Below are 22,718 nucleotides of genomic sequence, written 5' to 3' on the forward strand. Positions count from 1 at the left end.
GGAGCTGCCTCCATGTCTCTCGTATTATACACATTCGTTCCATTGAATTGGTTGCTGTAGGTGAAATGTGGAATGCTATTATTTGGCCTACAAAACATATTCTAATAACAAAAAGGAAATCCTTGTGTAAGATTTAATGAGAGACAGCCGTGGATTTCCGTGTCCGCGTCGGATTTAATGCTGGGACATAATGTAAGAAAGTCACATTTACTTGAGTTGAGTACTGAACACTACTACAAATACTGGATTCCAATCCATTACAGTACTGTACTAAAGCACTGTACTAGTTTAGTACAGTGTTCAGTACAAGTACTTTACTCCATAAAAGTGCTGTACCAAAGAAGAACTTCACTGTATACTTCACTGTACTTGTAATATACAGTGTTGAAACTTTCTTGACTGTTTTGGATATTTTGATATTACATTCCAGGGTGTCAATATTTCCTTGTGAATTTGAAGAAATGGAACTTGAATAGAGAGGAATAATTAAGGGGAACAAAATATGACTATTCAAGTTTTCAGTCCAACAAAGGTCTTAAACTGGTGTTTTAAACTGGCAAAATGATATCAAGGTATTTTATTAATTCTGCTGGAGGTGATTCTATTAGATTATGATCCATCCAGCCTATGGGTGTTTTTTGTACATTTACTTTGATACTGTACTGTATATTTTGATCCAAAGACTGTTGTACTTTTACTCAAGCCAAAATTTGAATACAGGCCTTTTAGCCTAGCCTAATTGTAACCGAGTGTTTATATTTTGCGGCATTGCTACTTTTACTTAAGTAAAACATCTGAGTTCTTCACCACTGTCTGCTAGAATCATAGTACATGATGTTCAGAAGGAGCACTGGACAGACCATGACTGCAACTGTTGTAAAGGTCCTCCCCCTAGTGTTGAGGTAGATAATCGCACACTTGAACTCCAATAAAATATGTCCCCCCAAATCCAAAATCTTTTCACACATTTTCAACAAATAAAAAATAAATAATTATAATAATATATATTTTTTACCTAGTTAAAAATATCAGATCTACAAGCTCTCACTGTGTCGCGGTGCGAATACTCAAGCAAAGTGCAGATACTCAAAACATTGACTTAAGTAAATACACAACTGTTCCAACAATGACCAAGGCACTGCTAAAAAACAAACAAAAGTGGGATGAAATTAGGTGAAACTTATGCCACGGTTGTGTACATTATGTGCTGTGAAGTCTGAGCGCACTGCAGGCTTATAGTACACTATGTTCCAATGTGATGGACAAACTGTTCTGGGCAGTCTACTTCTAGCAGGTTAATCAAATCTGACTGTTTTGGCCTGGGACATGATTAAAACATAATATGAACAAATGTCTGTCCTGATTCTATCAGCAATAATTTCTACCTTTGTCACATAAGTCAATATTCAATAAAATAATAAACATATATTGCATAATAATAATGTGAGGGGAGGGGGTCTATCTACAACCCCAAAGACAGGGGGCAGCACTACCTCAACAAAATAATCACCAGGCAGTGGTTCCCAAACTTTTTAGCTTGAGACCCAAAAGAGAAATTAGACCCAAAGAAACAAGTGAAAATCTTCACTACTTCTTAAACATTTGTCTTCTAATTTATGGAATTTTTACTTTTCTTTGATTTCTTCATGAAATTACTGAAAAAACAATCATTGAATTAGCTTTTTAATCCATGAAAAACGTTGCTATTTTGGGAATATTTTTTGAAAATGTTTTGAATTAAAAATATGGAAGGAATGTAGGAAACAAAAATAAAGGGACCCATGAAAATGTGTCCACGACCAACAAATGGGTGCCGACCCACTGTGTGGGAACCAGTGGACCAGAGGAAAATAACCACAAGAAAAGCCCCTTCTGCATTCCCATTGGTCCGTCCCTTTAAAACCCTCGCCGCGTTCGGCCAATCAGACGGCGCAGACAGAGTTACGTCACTCGGAGTTGCTGGGTAGATAAAACAAACACAACACAACGCACACAACACTGGGTCGTCGTTTGGAGTTTACTACAAGCTCGGACGTCAAACGCACGGTTAGTAGTGATTTACATGCATTTGGGGAGTTATTCTACACGACGCACGAGAAAGCAAGTTATAAAATGCACCGTGCATTTAAAAAAAATGTACGTTTAACGTGAAAATTAAACATATAAAACTCTACAAGCCAAAGTAGCGTTGTTGGACTCTCTTCTTGCGCGAGCTGGTTTGTTTTTGTTGTCGCGCTCGTGCGTCGTTGCGTTGGCCGTGCGTTGTGTCAGCAAAGGTCGACGTTAAATGCACTGTTTTTGCTCCGTTGCAACATTCTAATACAACGGGTTGTTGTGTGGAGAGAGTGGATATATAAACCTTAGCGGTTCGGTTCGAGCGCAGCGCTTTGACGCAGTTGTTTTCAGGTTGACACATTTCGTCATTGCAGCTGAAAAGCTGACTATTGTTTATCAATAGTATGAATGAACGGGGGGAGGGGATGCTGTCTGAGCCTGCTGCTGCTGCACGTCTGGTCTGTCTGCATATTGACTGATGCTGTCTGTCACTGCATTTAATCTGAATTTACTTCACGTTTTGTTGTTGTTTTTTGTAGGTATTGTGTCACGAAAATTCTGAATTGCACCAAATTCAGCTGCAGACCTTGCAATTTTTTTTAAAACGATGGCAACTGACTGCGAGGCCTGGCTGAACGCGAACCCCGTTGGTGAGTGTTTTTGAACTTGGATTTTATATGCATCATCAGCTGTATCACCCCATGCCTTTGATCATCTGCTGCTGGCTGCTGCTCGCAGCGATGCAGCAGAGGGACTTTTTCATGCGGAAGTGACTTTGAGTTTTTATTTTGGTTTCCAGGGTCTGTAGTCTGACTCTGAAATGGAAAATATCGATGCATTTGTGTCTATTTCCACTTGTACCTGTCAAAACTGATAATGCAGCATCTCAAACTACCCTAAAACCTAACTAAAGATTTCCCCAAAGAGGGTTGCTTACTCAGGTCTCTTAAAATGACCATAACAAACTTAATGTCATTGTAAAAATTGGCCGCAATAAGCCAAAAAACCTCCACCTTTTTGAGATGTATATAAAAGGTATGCTGCTGAGGTCTACTAAAGTAAACCTACTGCATGCAAATATGTGCACCACATTTGTTGAAAGGGGCAGTTTCTGCAAAAGTGAATTGTAGCCTATGTATCCTATTAATTCGGATAAAGTCATAATAATGCTTCGTGCTCTTCTGCTCAGATGCTGAGGACCTCAGTGGCTTGTCCGGTGATGAAGAGAACGGAGTCTTGACATCGAGCAAGAACATCAACAACGAGATCAATGGCAACTGGATCTCGTCCAGCAACAGCCTCCATGAGGCGCGCATGAAGGCCAAGGCCAAGCGCAGGCTGAGGAAGAACTCCTCCAGGGACTCGGGCCGGGGCGACTCCCTCAGCGACAACGGAGACCCCGCCAGAGGTCCCTGCGCAACTCCCACCAGCCCCAAGAGCAAGCTGCTTGACCGAAAGTCCCGGCTAGGCAAGGGCCGGGGTCTTCCAAAGAAAGGTATGAAGGGCTGTCGTTGGACAGAACTTTGTTTTAGTGACTGTAATTTTAATGGTGGTTATTTAACATTGTGTTCACAGCAATGGCATGTAGTCTTGCGGCATTACCAGATTGGTATTGTGCATGCTCCATTGATGGTGTCATCAAAGTGTACTTAATAAGCCAAACCCCACAATCAATCCTCCAGTTCTAGGCAACACAGAAGGGGGGGGGGGGGGGGGGGGACTTTCTTCTTATTTCCACACAACAACTCCAAGGTATATTAATGACATATTTCAATGTTGAAAATGGGTGGTTCTCCCCTTTAACTCTTGATTGTCATTCAATTGATTCAACTTCTTTAGTGTTTTGTAAGTTAGAAAGCACTCAAAGCAGTAGTCATTTTAAATGTGTATTGAGGGCAAAAACACTGTATGATGACCTACTCTGTATTCATCACACTGCGCACTGCATCACGCCATCCTGTAGCAGTAAACCAATTAGTATGTAAACAAACGGCTGCGTGATCTTGAGCGGCTCACACACTCTTGTCCACTGTTGACATCTGCTTAGTCAGGCTTTTCAGAAATATTCCGCTAGCCTAGGAGCCACATGGCAAGTTTATTTGAGGAAGTCTTTATTACAGGTGGCTTTGCATCAATTGCATGTGCTTATTAACTGTGATTACATCTGATGTGGTTATGCCTTTACGTAGGGAAGTGTGCATGTGGAAACAGGACAGATGGTTTAGTGACCAATTATTATTTATTTGAAATCAGCTTTGTAATCAGTTGCCTTTGTTCAGAGGAGTTGAAAATGATTACACAGTATGAAATGTCAGAAGGATATCTTTGGATAAATGTATTACGTTTGTGCACAAGAATTGTGATAATGACTTGAGGAGCTTGGGCTAATAGGCGGTGTATCTGTTTACTAACTCCTTTATCCAATTTTCATATCAAACCAAGAATAGGCCTCCTCCTAATCACCTTTTTATAAATAACATGGATGCGTCATAAATGTTTACAGGGAGTGGAAGCTGTGTTGTGTCCAACACTTAGAAGTCCATTTGCAGTTCACTAACATACTCCCCATGCACAGCAGAAACAACAGTTTGCATGATCACTGCGCAGGTCTGCGTGGAAGGAAGACTCCCACACACTGTCTTCACACACAAAGATAACGTTTAATGGGCAACACAATGTTCTTGTGTTCAGAGACCTAAATCAGTTCATCTTTTGTCTGAAAAACAGGAGAAATTATTTGTTTTAGGGTTTTGAAAACTTTTGACATTTTTGAGAATTTTGCAAAAGGCCTGTGAAAGTCAAGGTTGAAAAAAAGAGGCTACAGTGTTGTATGGTAATTACTTATATTTCCTGTTTGTTAAAATCCTCAAAGAAAATGAATAGGAACCCTATATGGCCCAGTTTAATTTCCTGTGGGTCGCGTCCAGTCTTGGATCCTAATATGAACACATACTACATACATACATACATACACCCCCCTACATAGCAGCAGAACTAGTGGTCTCCAGTACAGTACAATCAGTTCCCTCCACTCCGGGACTGTGGAACTGGAACTAGGGGAGGTTTCTGCTGGAATGGTGTCAGCCCATCTAGCCTAGTTATGTAACAGAAGTGAACTGTCTGCCACTCAGTTGGTCCAGCGGGCTTGGGCTGGTCTTTTCCTACATTAATTTACGACCCTTGCGTTGCACTGGCGGGGTGAGGAATCTCCAGTGGAGGCACCCAAGAGTACACAGTGTTTTGTGTTGTTGGGCTGGGTGGGTTGCACCGATAGTCCATGCGGGGCAGGACAAATATAGCCGGATGTAATGTGTCACATGCTGGACGGGATTTAAGGAGGACTTGGACAGGTCAGACAAGCTGCTTTGGTATCGGGGCCTTTTTACATAGTCTACCATCTGTTGATGGTGCCCCTGGCTGGAACCCAACAGATGTGTGTTTATATAACACTACTAACCTATGACCCCCTTTAAATGTATGTTGTATATCCATTTTTCACCTGCCAGCCAGCCGGGCCAGGTCTGTAAGTGGGTCAACAAAACAGGAAGTTTTGGTACTACAGTACCGTCTGTAACTTTTGCACTAATTTATACCAACCTTCCTTTAGAAAAGTGTTAAATGAACGCCATGTGATGAAGCCGCTTCTCAACACTCATCATGCTCGCGCTCTGTATTCTCTCCACTCTGGAAGGTCCCATTGTTTTCAATGACACTGCTGTGACTTTGCGGTTATTTGCAACAGCCCTGAGCTGTATTTAGATTTGATTTGATTTATATTGCCAGCTACCATGCTTTTTTTGATTGACTGATTACTTTATTAGACAAAAAAATGGAGAACAGTACAAGTATAGTGAAGACAATAGAGATGTAGTACAGTACAAGTACAGTTAAACACCCTGCCTAAAAGGAACATCCCAAATATCCCACTACATAATCAGAATTGCACCAAAAAAAATCGAACCTCTGTTCGAAGTGGTGTGTGTGTGTGTGTGTGTGTGTGTGTGTGTGTGTGTGTGTGTGTGTGTGTGTGTGTGTGTGTGTGTGTGTGTGTGTGTGTGTGTGTGTGTGTGTGTGTGTGTGTGTGTGTGTGTGTGTGTGTGTGTGTGTGTGTGTGTGTGTGTGTGTGTGTGTGTGTGTGTGTGTGTGTGTGTGTGGATGCTCAGGGCAGGCTAGACTCAACAGCACCTCTCTGGTCACCCAGGGTTACTACATACAGACCCACAGACCCACCCACATACCCACATACCTACACACACGGCCACGTATAGGGGAGCTTGTGTTCCACACAGCTCCAAAAATAGTGTGTTTGTGTGTGTTTCCATCTGTAACTCCACGTTCAGCAGTTGTTCAATTGTCTAAAAAACATAATACAAAAATCAATAACGCATGTACCTTGCCCAACATCAACTTTATCACCTTCAGATGTGTCTCTACTTCTCATAATCCCAAAATGTTTACAATGTTTTCCCACATTTTGGCCTGTAGGCGGCATATATTACGCAATCCATAGGAGCGGAGTGGCATTATCATCACCAACGTCTCAGGTTACAAGAGGGAAGGGGGGGGGGGTCAGATGCACACACACAGAGAGAGAGAGAGAGAGAGAGATAGAGAGAGAGAGAGGGGGGGGGGTACAGTAAGGTAAAGTACAGTAGAGTACAGCAAAGTACAGTACAGTAAGGTAAAGTAGATTACAGTAGAGTACAGTACAGTAAGGTACAGTGCAGAGTATGGATGGATGGATGTGGATGGATGGATGGATGGATGGATGTGGATGGATGGATGGATGTGGATGGATGGATGGTTGTGGATGGATGGTTGTGGATGGATGGATGTGGATGGATGGATGTGAATGGAATCAATGGATGGATGGATGGATGTGGATGGATGGATGGATGGATGGATGGGTGGATGGATGGATGGATGGATGTGGATGGATGGATGTGAATGGATGGATGTGAATGGATGGATGTGAATGGATGGATGGATGTATGTGGATGGATGGATGGATGGATGGATGTGGATGGATGGATGTGGATGGATGGATGGATGGATGTGGATGGATGGATGGATGGATGGATATGGATGTGGATGGATGGATGGATGGATGTGGATGGATGGATGTGGATGGATGTGGATGGATGGATGGATGTGGATGGATGGATGTGGATGGATGGATGGATGTGGATGGATGGATGGATGTGGATGGATGGATGGATGTGTGGATGGATGTGGATGGATGGATGGATGGATGTGGATGGATGGATGGATGTGGATGGATGTGGATGGATGGAAGGATGTGGATGGATGGATGTGGATGGATGGATGGATGGATGTGGATGGATGGATGGATGGATGGATGGATTGCCATTTACACTATTTTGCATTTTGGAAAAAACTGCATATTTAATGTTGAGCTATCCTACATTTGTATTGCTTAGCTGCCCACTGGACTGTATCCATCTCTGGGTACAGGGGACTTTCGCATAGGAAAGGGGCCAGGCCCCCGCAGGGGGCTTTTTTCTAGTTGTCGTTATGGGTGTCACTAACTTTTTGGAGATGTTTGGTCAGATAAGCGGGTACTGAAGGCATGCAGCTTTTTTTGGTGCTACCGAGGACATTTTGCTGTTAAAGGTCATTATCGCCTCTCTCTGGTTCCATGTCTCTGTGGTATTTTGATATGACAGCATATGCACTCAGGGACTGCTATGAAAAGGCTTTTGAAGACGTTTTCAAGGGTTCTGTTTCATGGCACTAAAGGAGGCGTGTTGTCAAGAGAGATGCATGCTCTCAAAAGATGCCGCTGATCTTTTGTTTGACAGTAACCATGTTTATGCACTGTTAAGTAAAGTCTATGCTTTTCCAAAACCACTCACATTTCAGGTAACGATGATACCGTTGCTGTCGGGTGGAAACCTCATATGTCCTCAATTGTTACTTTTCAGATTTGTTCTCTCTTTTTTTTTTTAATGGCAGAACAGTGACGCCACATGTGTTGAGTGTTTTCAGCTTGTAGATTGGCATTTTTTTGCTACTTGAAGGTCTCCCCTTAACTTTGACAGTGTGCAAATGGAACCAAATGGACCCGTTAGGGTTCATCTGGTTCCATTTCTACACTGTCAAAGTTACAGACTTTTAAGGGTCAATTTAGACCCCCATAAAGGAACTTAGAGAGTCCCTGGAATCTCCCTGGAGAAACACTGAAGTAGGGCATTAATTTACGAAAAAACATAAAAAGTTAAAATGTGGAGATTTCTGGTTTCTGCCTGACAGCGGCGATATGTGGAACACTGTGTTTGGAAAACCACACTACTAACTTAAGATCTGTATTATCGTCAAGTCTCTTGTGCTAAAAATGACTTTGACATCTTTCTCCTCAGGTGGGGCTGGAGGGAAAGGTGTGTGGGGCAGATCAGGTGAAGTGTATGGACCTCAAGCAGTGGATGTGAGAGACCCAAACTACGACGAAGCTCAGGTATTGACTGATACCCTACATCTGCATACTACTATGTTGGTGCAAAACATTTAATTGCCTTCGGGTAGGAACCTAGTATTGCCAAATCTGTTTCTTATATGGTGAAAATGGGTGCTCTACAAGCTTGCGTTTTACATACAGCTATTTGCAATACTTATGTGTGACACTCTGGATAATTAGAATAAGAATTGAATACCGGTAAGTTGGAATATGGAGATATGTGGCTCCTGCCCAATGGCAACGATCATACTATGTTGGTGCAAAACATTTGTATAATCACGTTCCGGTGGAACGTTAAACTAGCACTCGTATAACTCTGTCAAACTGTTAATTTGCATTTTATTACACAGCTTAATTGAATACTGGGATCACAGCATTCTGCTGTTATTTCCTGATAAGGCTCATTCATAAATTCTAACATTAAGAAGTAGTGAAAATATCACATCCACAAGCTTGCAATGCATTGTGAGCTTCTAGATCTGCTATTTCCACGACTAGTTTGGGCAAACGTCTTAATTTCACTTTTGGGTCTTCAGCTAGAACAGTGGTTCTCAAAGTGGATTCCAGGGACTATTTGGGTTCCCTTAGGGGTGTCTAAATTGACCCATACAAGTCTGTAACTCTGACAGTGTACAAATGGAACCAAATGGACCCTAACAGGTCCATTTGGTTCCATTTGTACACTGTCAGAGTTAAGGGGAGACATTGAAATGTAAAAAAGGTTTGAGAAACACTGAACTAGAACATAAGGGAACCACATCTTTCTATTATCCCTTACTTGTCTGTTATGAGCTCCAAGCTGCAGTAACAATTGTTCTATTGCTCTCGCCATCTGCTATTGCCAGGAGAACTGTGTGTACGAGGCAGTGGTTCCCCCGCTGGACGAAAGAGACTTTGAGAACACCGTCACCCCCATAGTAAAGGAGTACTTCGAGCACGGAGACACAAATGAAGTGGCAGTAAGTAATGGGGCATTAATGAAAAAGTCGACAAGTCGACTCAGTCGACTTCATTACACAAGTCGACTCCCACCAGAGAAAGTCGGGAAAAAAAATATATACTTTCTATTGTGAAAATAGCAGATCTACATGCTCACAACGCCTAGCAGATCTACATGCTCACAACGCCTCGCATTGCGAGGCGTTGTGAACATGTAGATCGGCTATTTTCACAATTCCTGCCTCTCTATATTTGACAATTTGGACAATGTTTAATTTGCCATTTTAGAGGTATTAAAAAGTCCTTAAATTTGCACTTTAGAAATGTGAAGATACCCTCCCTCTATACGCTTAAACTTTATGTTGGTTTGTTTACAGTTGAGTGAGAAAACAATGTTTCACATTAAGTTAATCATCTGGGGACCCCCCCAAAATAATTGGGTGGTCGTGTGTGATGTGATGACGTCATCAAACGATAAAGTCGACTTCAACTCAACTTTTTACTGAGTCGAGTCGACTTGCAGTAGTTAATGCCCTAGTAAGTAACTCAATCCTGCTCTCAAGTCCCAGACCGCCTGAAGGACATCTACAACTGTACGAATTCTCAGAATAGTAATCATTCTTAAGTACTTTTTAACCACGTTAACCCATTATTAAAGGGGAATTCTGTAGGAGTGCTTTTCTTATGGTAATCTGATGTTCTTCCACCCATTAACAAGTGGCAGAGGCGTTCAAAAAAAGACCTGTGGCTATTCTATAAATGCCTTCTAAATCAGTAGTTCTCAAACTAAAAGAAAACTCAGATGTTCAAAAATGAGCTTGCATATTTGCTATTTTTGAAAACGCTAATGCTAAAATCAAAAAATTAAACGGATACTTCCCCAGTTTTAATGTTAAAACCTGTGGGCCTATACTTTGCTGACCAGAGTCCCTCAGGGGGCTGTACTTGGCCCCCTCCTTTCTCCCCATTAGACCAAATAGCCAGATCTTCTAGTTTTGCCACATGTTTGCCCCAGAAAAGTGACAGCTAGAGTGTGTCGTTAAATCAAGTTAAAGGACAACTTTAGTTTTTTACAACAAGGGTTCATATTTTAGATTGTAATTAGAGAAAAGAAAAAGTGAGTGTTAAAATGTTTTCATTTGCTTCGTTCTATTGTTTTATCGCGTTTACCATGCTAAAATGTGGGGCATGCGTACGCATGGGGGCATGCGTACAAGTGGCTAAAATGTCTTTTTAGACACAATAAGCCAGCAGTTTCTTTACTGCTATTTACAGTAACACTTCTAGCCCCCATAAGTCACATCCAACCATGAAAGGTTGCGTTGTATCATGGGAATGGGCTTATTCTGTGTAAAATGACATATTTAGCCACTTGTATGCATGCCCCCAACCACTGAATTAAGAATCTCTAAAACAATAGAAAGAAGTAAATGAAATAATTATAACACTCATCTTTTATATTCTTTAATTACAATCTAAAATATGAACACTTGTTGTCAAAAACTAAAGTTGTCCTTTAAGAAGTGTTGTAAGATGGCCCTTTTGTCTTGTGTTGTCCTCCTTTTTTTCTTCTTCTTTTTTCTCCATTAAAATTTAGTATGTATAAATGTATGTATACCGTAAATCCCCAATTAATCGCCCGGTGGCAAACTGCCGCCGGGTCCCATATATCCGCCCGGGGTCTGACCCCATTTTGCGCAATAAACGCCTGTTTCAAATAAGCGCACGGTCCGTATAAGCGCCTGGGCCGTTATTTGCAATTAATATTATCCTTATTATGTTTTATGTAAGAGCCCGGGCTATTATTTGTTTGGTTGTTTGGTATTATTTGCTATTTATTCAACTTAACTGGTCATTTATGTTGCATGGCAGTGGTGCGCTGAAAACAGCAAATCTGCAAGCTCACAGCAGTGCTGTGACAGCACGTTGCAACGCACCGCACTCGCTGTGCGTCGCTACGGGTCATATGTTGCATGACGGTAATGCGCTGAAAACAGCAAATCTACAAGCTCACAGCCCTGTGAACAGACACTTCTACTTCTAAGCCAAATGTATATGGTGCCCAGCCCAGCCCAGCCCAGTGCTGCGCTACCATATGACGCGCACGCAGGACGCACTGTCTGTCTGTGCGTCGGGGAACAGATTGCCAAAGGACACAAAAAAAAGAGAGGAAAAAAGGACTAAGGAGTCTGCTGCTCTCTGCTCACTGACCACCATTCATTACTGTCTAAAACGTTGCTACAATGCAAAGTTTGCGTGAGTAGGCTACTTTAATGGCAAAACGTTGTGATGGAGAAAGACTGGACAATAACACCAGCTGGATCAGAACAACTCATTACCTGTTGCTGCCTCTTGTTATCCGCATTTTGAAGAAGTAATCCATTATTTTGAGGTTCAAGGGGAATGCAGAAGGCTTAATCATAATGCAATACCATAATATTTTAATGTCAGGATAGTGGAGCTGTTCAGTGGTCATGTCAGAGTCCAGTCAGAGCACCAGCTGCAGGACTTCTACGCTAATTGGGTCGTTGAGTCGACTCGTTGACTACAGAGTCAGACCTAGATGCGTCTTTGCTGGTATGCGGTAATTGATTATTTTGGAGAAAGATTCCCTTAGTATAAATAATAGTATATATATTTTTTTAAAAGGCATTCATACACTCTTGATATTTTTTAAATGAGGTTTGGTCTAATAGATCGCAATGTGCTATTTTCTGGGTGTTCATAACAATTAAAATAATAATAATTCTAACATTTATTATAACATTTTGATTATTATTACTATTATATAGTTTGAGAAAGAAAAAATTACCAAATAATGGCCCAGTGCTGGCCAGTGCCAAAATAAATAAAAGCCTGTTACCAATAGCCGCCTGGTCCCTTTTAAGCGCCCGGGGTCCGACCCCATTTTGCGAAATAAACGCCCGGGCTACTAATTGGGGATTTACGGTATATATAAGTGTTGGAAGATGAAAGTATCAAGAAAATTCCCCTCTTGTCAATTAGGGATGGGACGATATGAAAATGTCATGTCACGATTATTGTGACCAAAGAAATTGATGATTTACGATATTATCGCGACAATCAAAATATCCCCTATATCCATTATCCAGGGACCTAACATGTGTACATTTAAATAGCAGATCTACAAGCTCACAACGCATCGCATTGCTTGTAGATCAGCAATGTTTTGGCAAAGAGATTTGCTAGAGTGAAAAAAAAGAATGTATCAAGTACGTTATTTCCACCCTTCCAGGTCTGTTTTACCAATTTATAGAGGGTTTAAAATGGTATACTGGCATATGCAGCTCGGCAAATAAAAGATGAATTGATCCCAGTGCATGACGGAGGATCATTTATGAATTCCACAATAAATTAAAATCTTCGCGATACGATTATTGTGAGTGTTTTTCTTTTATCGCGATAAACGATCATATGGATCATCGTCCCATCCCTACTGTCACTCTAACCCTAACCCCAGGAGCTGCTAGGGGAGCTCAACCTGGGCGCCATGAAGAGCGGGGTCCCCATGCTGGCCGTGTCGCTGGCCCTGGAGGCCAAGGCCAGCCACCGGGAGCTCACCTCCAGGCTGCTGGCCGACCTGTGTGGCCCCGTGCTGACCCGCAGCCACGTGGAGAGCTCCTTCGACACGCTGCTCCGAGAGCTGCCCGAGCTGGTGCTGGACACACCCGGAGCCCCGCAGGTGGGTGGCATGATGATGATGATGATGATCAGTGTTGTCTTTGACAGCAAATTTTGATTTAGTTTTAGTCATAGAATAAATCATTGAATAAAATGTCATTTAGTTTTAGTCATAATTTAGTCACTCGAAAAGTTTTAGTTTTAGTCTAATTTTAGTCAACTAAATATCATAAGAAAAATACTGAAATGTATTTCGGCAGGCCTTGATGGCATCGTAATGACTGGTTTTACAATTGGTTGCATGCTGAAAATAGCCGATCTACAAGCTCACAACGCGTCGCGCTGCGACGCGTTGTGAGCTTGTAGATCTGCTATTTTCAGCACGCAACACCTGAGAGCAACCAAACATAAAATGACTCTCTTCTCCACTAGTCCCTCCCTAAATTTTTAGTCTAGTTTTTATTTTGTTGACGAAATTGCCAATATATTTAGTCCTAGTTTTAGTCATCACAGCTTCGTTTTTATTTTGTTTTCGTCGCAGTCGACAAACATTTTTCATCATAGTTTGTCGACGAAATCAACACTGATGATGATGATGATGGGGGTTTGGGGTTGTATGTGCACGCCTACGTTTTCTATCGATTAGTGTAGTTAAGACCTGGAATTATTTTATACTGATCTGCCATTTTTGAAAACTCTGGACAATTTTTGTAAATCTTTTAATATATATTTTTCAAAGTAAACTTTTATAACTCAAATCTTTGAGTTATCTGGGGGTCCCTGGAACAACATATTTTGAGATCGGGATCTGATTTAGAAGAAGGATTTAGAAATTGATAGAATCAGGTCAAAATACTCAAGACTTGCACAATTTTTCAAAAATAGCAGATCTACAAGCTTGTAGCGCGTGGTGTGAGCTTGTTGATCTGCTATTTGTTAATAATTAAAGCATAAAATAATGGGTAAAGTAATAATGTGTTCCAGGTCTTAATGGCTTAATTTAGAGTAATTCGGGGACTGGATTTTGCTTTAAAAAAACAAAAAACATCCAGAAGTAGAAATCATTAGGAGATAAAGATCTTTATTTATAGAGCACGTAGAAAGTTACTAAATGCGTGCAGAGCACTTAGAAAGTTAAAATTAATTCGATTAGATGAACTAGATTAGGAAACAAACCACCTGACCTTACACCCGCAACTCGACAAGAAAGAAACGATTTTGTGTGCAAGGGGAACATAAAATTATTTTTGCTCATTAGTAAACAAAATGTTTTACATTACATTCAGACAGATTCCAGTAGGCTATATGACTGGTGTCATAAACACAATAACCATTATTTAACATCAGTGCCTTTCATCATTATGTACAAGAGAAAGACGTATGCAAAAACTGCACCTTCTGTGTGTGGGTGTGGTGGGGGTCCACGCCTGGGCATGCCTCAAAGCTCACATTCATCCTGATGGCATTGTCGGAAAAAACAAATACACTTTTGGGCATTTAAAGGGATATTTCACTTTCAAATAAACATTAACATTAGAGGACATTCTAATCACATTTCTCCTTTATCTTTTTCCGTTATTTTTTAATGTTTATTTTATTTGAAATTGAATTATCCTTTTAATCTCTACATAAGGATAAAGAAAATGCATGCATGAGTGTCCCTCGGCTGTCATTGAGTACTTGATTAGAGCTGTGGAAGCTACACACACAAAGACTTTGTGCATTTATAAATTGGATATTATTATTTAATCCGACTGTGTCGGTCACCGATGCTGGTACATCGGTTATTTTCAGCTTAACAACATTATATTTTATTGTTAGAAATGATTACATTTCATACCACTTAAACGGTACAGCCAGCCAGCTCATATACTGAATAATATTTGATTTTGCGACCAACGAGCGATTAATTTGAAGTTCAAAGTTGGAACATTTCCTAGAATAAACTCTTGATTGGGGTGGGGGGGAGAATCACAAAACGGGCTGACAGACGTACAATAGGTGCCGAGTGGGCAAACAATCAGATGAACAAAACCGTTAAAAAGTAGGTAGGGTAAGTGATATTATTTGGTTAAAACAAAATAAATGTTGTGAAATATTGTGATAGTAATCATTATTAGAGTGTTTGTTCTTCTACAGGGGTCTCCCTGTCTCTCCAGCTCTGTAATAAACAGAAAATAAATTTTCAGGTGGGTTGCAAACTTTCAGCCAATCAGGAGAGCGTACCCATTTATCGGCTTCAATTTTATAGTGATCCAGTTCCAATTTTGTCTGCTCATTCCTTTTGTGTCATTACCAATTTCACTTGTTTATCCCAGCTATTTAACACTTATTTAAACCTTTAAATATTACATGCTGGTAAAGTGACGGTACAGGCCAGGGATAATGTGGCAATAAATACACTTATAATACACTTACATTAATAGAATCATGGACAGGCCTTTCAATAGAACATTGGTTCTCAACCTGTGGGTCGGGATCCCCATGGTGGTCGCCAAATTATTTTGGGGGTCCCCAGATGATTAACTTAATGTGCAACATTGTTTTCTCACTCAACAGTAAACAAACCACCATAAAGTTTAAGTGTATAGAGGGTATCTACACATTTATAAAGTGACAATTTAAGGACTTTTTTAATACCTCTAAAAATAATAATATATATATATAAATATAAATATTAGAGGCAGAAATTGTGAAAATAGCCAATCTACATGCTCACAACGCCTCGCAACATGTAGATCTGCTATTTTCACAATAGAACCGTGTTATACAAAATGTAATGCCTCAACTCTTAGTGCTCGTCAGGGTGGGGGGATCTCCAGTTAAAATATGATTATTTTGGGCGTCACGTCACGGCCTGAAAAGGTTGAGAACCACTGCAATAGAAGTACATTTTAAGATGTTGATTCATGAAGCCTGAGCTCCTCGGGTAGATCATTCCAGAGCCGAGGAGGCTCAAACATCAAAGGCACGGTCACCCGTTGTTCTCAGCCTGGACTCAGGAACAACCTGCAGGTTCCTGCATGAGGATGGATAAGGATGAGGATAAAAACCTGTCTGAACAAGTTTGTTATCATGGCTCTCAAAGTCTGGGCTGGGATCAAGGCCAGCAACCGTCTCTGTTGATGTGTGCGGCCCACGCGTCTTGACTCACGAAGTAAATCATTTCACTTAAAACATGTATTACCCTTCATTTTATTGGCTTAAAAGCTTCTGCTTTCATACCAACCTAAACAGAGGAGGAATTGCGGTCTGTTATTGTTATTAAGAAACAGTCTGCTAGAATAGAATACCTTGATTGACCTTGAATACCTTGATTGACCTATCACAATCATGTATTCAACAAAGCCATGTGATAAGCCATATTATCTCGTAGTATCTGTTGTTATGCATATTTTGTTGAGCAGAAACTGAAAAGAACATGTAGTAATAATTTGTAATGCACATTTGCGTTAGGCATTTTATTACAAAATGCAGGCATTTTTGGAACCCTGCTTACTGCCAAAGCAGACCTGAAACGCTGTTCAGACAGTCTTACTTACTGTTCAGAGTGAAGCCTTCTATGTGCTAAACTTTAAGTAAACCTTCACGCACTGACTGTGGTGGAGCATCGTCGAAGGACACTGTGGTCTGATTGTATGTGCTTGTGGGTGAGCTTGCATGTGTATTTCAGCTCTTTCCTTTCACCCTGCACAGACGTGAGGTCTCTGGCCTTTGTCTCTTTGCGCTGGCGAAATGCTAGCTCAGCGTAGGAGGCCAAAGGGTCTATTCATCCTCCCCATCCCCACCCATCCTTTCACACTGTCTCACTTTCTCTCGCTCCCTTTTTTCCCCCCCTCTGTCCCATTCTCTCGGTTCTGGGTTGCTGCGTAGGGCAGTGCATCTGCTCTTCCATGCGCACACTGAGTTCTCTCCCTCTTTCTGTTGTGTTAAGTTGGCTTTTATTGGCACAAACTGCAGTTTAGGCCATTCAGAACGGGTACACATTATTGTGTATCATTATTTTATGCTTTTAACTATTGAAAAATAGTAGATATCTGCGTGAAAATAATAATCGTGAAAATTTTAATTTTGACCCGATTCTTAGTGTCTTTTTTCTATGTCAGCAATCTGGCCAGCCATCGTCAAAGAAAAGGTCTTTTTCACATAAATGGAGCTCAGTTAGTCTGTTCTTGAGACACTACTGTGTCAGTGGTTCTCAAACCTTTTCATGTGAAGGACCCCCAAAATTATATGTGTTTGGCCACGGACCCCCATCTCAAAATATTTAGTTCCAGGGGACCACCCAGAAGCAAAATTTGAGTTACAAACGTTCGCTTTGAAAATACATATATTCAAAGATTTGCACACATTTTCACGACTTTTTCAAAAATAGCAGATCTACAAGCAAGCTGTGAGCTTGTATATCTTGCTATTTCTCACTGGTTAAAGCATTCATTAATCCTAGGCCTAAATGAGTTAGTCTAGACTGCCAAAATCATCTGTCGTAATCAGTGACCATAACACTAATGACCACACAAGCGTTTCTCTCCCTCTCTCTCCCTTCTGATCCTACCAGTCTAGCCATGGCCCATCCATAGCCGTGGGTCAGATGAGAGTAGCTGCGTCTCATTTGTGCAGGAACAATGAATGAGCACTGATGAGCGCGTAGGCTTTGTACAGACCAGAACAGCAAAGCCAGCTCTTTCGTTTCCCAGAACCCATCCGCCTCTTCTATACCACTGTAAACAAACACTTGCACACGTGCAAGCTCACAAGGCCACGGTCAGTCATCTGTCCAGTCGAGCAGTGTTACCAGATGGGAAATGTTGAATTATCGTACCGGAGGCTCAGAATTATCGTATTTGACATGAAACTATCGTACACGGCCAAAAAAGAGAAATCACTCGCGTAAAAACGTAATTTCACCAAAAAATGCGACTTTAGTGTAAGAAACGACCTCGTTTTAGACTCCTGCGTGACGAAAACGCATCAGATATGCTGTGTGGAGGCAGGCAACTTCTTGGAGCTTACACAAATAAAAGCCTGAAACTGGTCTGGAAAGATGCAACCAGTGTTTTTAATGCCTCCAAAGTACAGATCTAGGGTCAGATTGACTGATTTCCTGGCTTATTTTGAGAAGCCAAACCAGATCCCAGATCAGCAGCCAGGGAAAATAGTGAATTCACGCTCTTTTTGATGATATGCCGAAATTATCGTACATTTGGGCATTTTTGGAATTATTGATCGTACAGAGGGTCAAATTATCGTACAAATACGATAATTATCGTACGTCTGGCAACACTGCAGTCGAGTCTTTTGAAAGGCCTCCAAGTTCCTCTGAAACGTTGGTTATTGCTAATTTTGTCATTTATTTTCTGATGCTTCAGTTCAGACATAGAAATCCATAAAAATGTTTCAAAGAAGCACTGCTAAATTCGAAAGGTGTAGAAAGCAGACTTACAGAGAAAGGAATTCTAAGGCACTCCGTCTTTAGTGAAAGGGTCTTCGTCAGGGTCTCATAATTGGGACAGTTGGACAAATAAATAGATTGTGGTCCACTCTTAGTTGACTCCCACTCTTAGTCGACTCCCATAAAGATAACTGCATAAAATGAAGAGGGTTGTTTAATAAAATGTCTAAACCACGCATTATTAGTTTGGTTGGTGGCATTTGGCTACAGTTCAACTACTTCAAATTCTTTCATTCCCTTATCACAGAATGCTTGTTGAATAATATCTTGAACAGCAATGCAGGGGCCTAAAAAACTATTTGACCACTTTCCTGTGCGTCTGATGTATTTCACCTTTGAGCTCTGGCAATAAATGTCTAAAATATGAAATACTCTGCTTCAGCATCCTGAGCTGACTGAACCTGAATTCCTCAACAGGGATTTCCTCTTTCCTGTATGTTGCATGATCACAGAATGTGTGGATTTAAAGACCCAATCTCTCCAAAATGCTGTTTTCCTTTAATTTAATATATATTTTCCTGGCAGTTTCTTGCACTGTGCACACTTAAAATCAAGGTGTTCAGACTTCCATTCACAGGTTTGATGCAGGGCATGCAACTCAGACAAGGTGTGACATCACACACCAAACACCAATAGTAGCCTCACTAAATTAGGAATGTCTAAAGTACACTCCAAGGTTGCTGTGGTGCTGGCCCACCTGATGAGTCGGGTCATTTGTTGTAGCCTTTTTTTATTTTTTGGCATATAACTTCAGTTTGTTTTCCATCCTCCAGCTGGTGGGCCAATTCATTGCACGAGCTGTCAGAGACCAGATCCTGTCCAAGAGCTACATCGAGGGCTACAAAGGCAGAGTTGACTGTGAACATGCAAGGTACTGTGGACCACCATTGTTTGTGAAGTGATGGATGAGGACATTATTTTTATAGTTGCTCAATGTAAAGGAAAATGATACCTTGACTACTTAACTGCCACAAAAACATTGTATATCCCCCCTTGCCAGCGTTTTGAGTTTTTCTAACCTTTGAAGATCCAGAATTTTATTTTTTTCTTCAACGCGGATGTAAACAAAGGAGGTGACGTTGGAATTTGGAAATATTCCTCTCTCCTTTCCACCGGAAAAATAACATTATACCCGTGATCATTCATTAGCTGGGGTCTATAGAAAAAAAGCTTGTTTTGACCAAAAAACGCATCTGGAAAAAGAATCCGGGATAAATAGACTTATCCTCCATTTACATGGAGGTGGACAGACCGGAGAATTTTTGGATGACTTTATTTGTTTCATATTGGTTTTCCCTTTTCCCATCCAGGGCGGCACTAGATCGAGCAGCAGTGCTGCTGAAGATGAGTATGGTTGGTGTCCGCATAGATAACATATGGGGGACCGGTGGAGGTCTGAGGCCTGTCACACAGCTCGTCAAAGAGGTGAGGTCTTGACTGAAAAGAATAGTGCAAGTTTCATCGACACATGTCCCTTCAATATAAAGCTATTCACGCAAACCAGTATTTAGATGGGCTGATGTGACACTCAATGTTGTGTCTTTAGAGTTACAGCTTGTTCTTAACTCATTGACTCCCCCTTCTTTTGCGACAAACTGCCAGCATACTGCACAGCATTTATATAGTCAGAGCGTTTCAGGCAAAAATCGTGCACTTTATGAAAGAAACATGAAATTTGGCACACAGTTAGAACATGCCATAGGGAACATTTTTGGCTATAGGGCCATCGCAGATTTGTCTTGGGAAACTTGTGGGAGCCAATCAAACTTGGGCTCTCATAGACTTTACTATACAGTACAATAATACAAAAAAACAATATATGCTTTAAGTAGCATGTGAGGGGTCAAACTAGGTGTTTTTCGGGATTCTGAATAAGGGATTCCCACAAGTTTCCAAAGACAAATCTGCGATGGCCCTATAGCCAAAAATGTTCCATATGGCATGTTCTAACTGTGTGCCAAATTTCATGCTTCTTTCATCAAGTGCACGATTCCACCCTATTCCTGCCCGAAACGCCTGGACTAATATAGCTCGTCATACTTGTCATAGGCAGGAAATGACTAGTTAAGCAAGGACTTTGATTTGCACATTTTTTCATTGCATCTTTTAAGGGGATTGATAATCTCAAACAAACCTGATTGTTCAGAGCGATAGATCGTATAGATCGTATAGATTGTATAGATCGTATAGATCGTATAGATTGTATAGATCGTATAGATCGATAGATCGTATAGATCGATAGATCGTATTAAATACATGCTCCTTATAGTGGTTAATGTTTGGTTTAGTCACAGCCTATTTTCATTTACGGTATTTTTAAATTCTACTTATTGTTGTAATTTGTTGGCTTGATAATAGTTGTTCTTCTTTTGTTCCAGATGAACCTACTGCTGAAGGAGTACATTCTGTCTGGAGACAGCAAGGAAGCTGAGAGATGCCTGAAGGAACTGGAAGTTCCCCATTTCCACCACGAGTTTGTCTACGAGGTAACTGGTGTATGATGCAAATGGGGAATAAACGTTTGCAGAACAGTGATGAGCTACAAGTCTAGTTGGTGAGCATTTATGTTAATCTTGTTACTGTGATGCGTTTGCCATCCTTTAGGCAATAGTCATGGTCCTGGAATCAAAAGGAGAGAAGACATTCAAAATGGTTCTGCAGCTACTGAAGTTTCTTTGGGTGTCCTCTGTCATCACTGTGGAACAAATGAGAAGGGTAGGGTGTCCCCTTGTGTTCAGATTTTGCACTGCACTTCACCATACATTTTTATACTGTTACAGTATTGTGTAATGGCTTGTTTAGAGGCCATAACGACATGTCATGTTTCTAGGGCTTTGAAAGAGTTTACATGGACATTGCTGAAATCAACATTGATGTACCCCGGGCGTACTTCATCTTGGAGCAGTTTGTTGACAAGAGTTTCAGTTCTGGAGTCATCGACGAAGAACTAAGGGATCTTTGTCCCTGTCGGTGAGTAATCATACACAATTATTTTCATGACTGTAGTTTTTTGATAATCATACCACCCCCTTTTTTTATTATTATTTGTTTTGAATGAAGACATAACCTAATGTTTCTTTTGTCCTCAGAGGAAGAGAGAGATAAACATACCACCTTTTCTTTTGAATATTTTCTTTTTTTACTGTTTTTCTGTTCGTTTTGAATGAAGACATAACCTGATATATTTTTTTTGTCTTTTCAAAGAAAAGATTTACACAGGCCACCCTTTTGTTTGATATTACTGTATGTTTTCTCCCCACTGTTTTTCTGTTTGTTTTGAATGAAGACATAACCTGATGGTTTTTTTCGTTGTTGTTTTTTCTCTCGTCAGAGGAAGAAAGAGATTTGTGAGTGAGGGAGACGGTGGTCGGGTGAAACTTGAAAGCTACTGATGAGCCTATTTTGTGCCAAATTTCCTGAAGGAGAAAAAAAAAGAAACTTTTTACTTCTCATTGTTCTAATGTTTGAGTACAACACATTTTCTTTCTAACAGTTAAAGAATGTACATTTCTGGAGAAAAAAAAATCCGAGGTCAAAATGGCACTTTCTAATGAAACTGAAGAAAAGTACTTAACAACTTATCAGGGTGTCATATATAAAGTATATATAAATATATATATACCCGCATAAGCTAACCTTTAAAGTGCCACACCTCAGTGACAAGAGTCATTCCATGTTGTTTTGTACAGTATTTTCTTGATTTCACTGCCTCTCCTTTTGTGTTTTCTAGAAAGCAGTGTTTTGTACAGAAATGACTGGTTTGTGTAAGCGCTTTATAAAGGAGGGAAAAGGGGGTGCATTGGTTCAAAGCAATACCTCCCCTAACTGGCTGCTGTTTCTATGCTGTGCTTGACTTTTTTTCCCCCTTTCCTTTGAAACAAAGATGTCATTACTAAAGGCAACAGGATAGATAAATACACAGCGTAAAAAATATCAGTTGGGGACCATTTTGACAAAGTGGTGTCCAAAGTGTTTATTTTTATATTTGGGCAATACTGGTGTGTGACATGTACCATATCCTGCTCCTTGTTTGTTCAATAAAGCACTCTAAAAGAAGACCGTAATTCAGTGTGCCTTTGTAAATGTCAGTATATGACCACCTGCAACAAGCATTCTTTCAGCTGTATGCCTCAAGAAGCTGCTTTATTTTAATAT

General features: G+C 40.7%; 1 protein-coding gene across 1 annotated transcript; it reads left to right on the plus strand.

The window, feature by feature from the left end:
- The first annotated feature begins 1,985 nt into the window (after positions 1 to 1,985).
- Positions 1,986 to 22,619, plus strand: pdcd4b (programmed cell death 4b). The gene is made up of 12 exons (XM_080721681.1): positions 1,986 to 2,046; positions 2,595 to 2,705; positions 3,245 to 3,550; positions 8,436 to 8,530; positions 9,376 to 9,489; positions 12,951 to 13,172; positions 19,337 to 19,434; positions 19,874 to 19,988; positions 20,942 to 21,049; positions 21,168 to 21,278; positions 21,394 to 21,533; positions 21,895 to 22,619. The coding sequence occupies exons 2-12, from the start codon at positions 2,663 to 2,665 to the stop codon at positions 21,953 to 21,955; spliced, it is 1,413 nt and encodes a 470-aa protein (XP_080577807.1). The 5' UTR covers positions 1,986 to 2,046; positions 2,595 to 2,662; the 3' UTR covers positions 21,956 to 22,619.
- The last annotated feature ends 99 nt before the right edge of the window (positions 22,620 to 22,718 follow it).

The sequence above is a fragment of the Nannobrachium achirus genome, assembly GCF_963921795.1.
Source record: "Nannobrachium achirus genome assembly, chromosome: 3".
Taxonomy (NCBI): Eukaryota; Metazoa; Chordata; class Actinopteri; order Myctophiformes; family Myctophidae; genus Nannobrachium; species Nannobrachium achirus.

Excerpts from the sequence above, each read along its gene's own strand:
- pdcd4b (XM_080721681.1), top strand. The coding sequence starts at position 2,663 with ATGGCAACTGACTGCGAGGCCTGGCTGAACGCGAACCCCGTTG. Across the intron at positions 2,706-3,244 it reads GCTGAACGCGAACCCCGTTG|ATGCTGAGGACCTCAGTGGC; the intron begins GTGAGTGTTTTT and ends TCTTCTGCTCAG. Across the intron at positions 3,551-8,435 it reads CCGGGGTCTTCCAAAGAAAG|GTGGGGCTGGAGGGAAAGGT; the intron begins GTATGAAGGGCT and ends CTTTCTCCTCAG.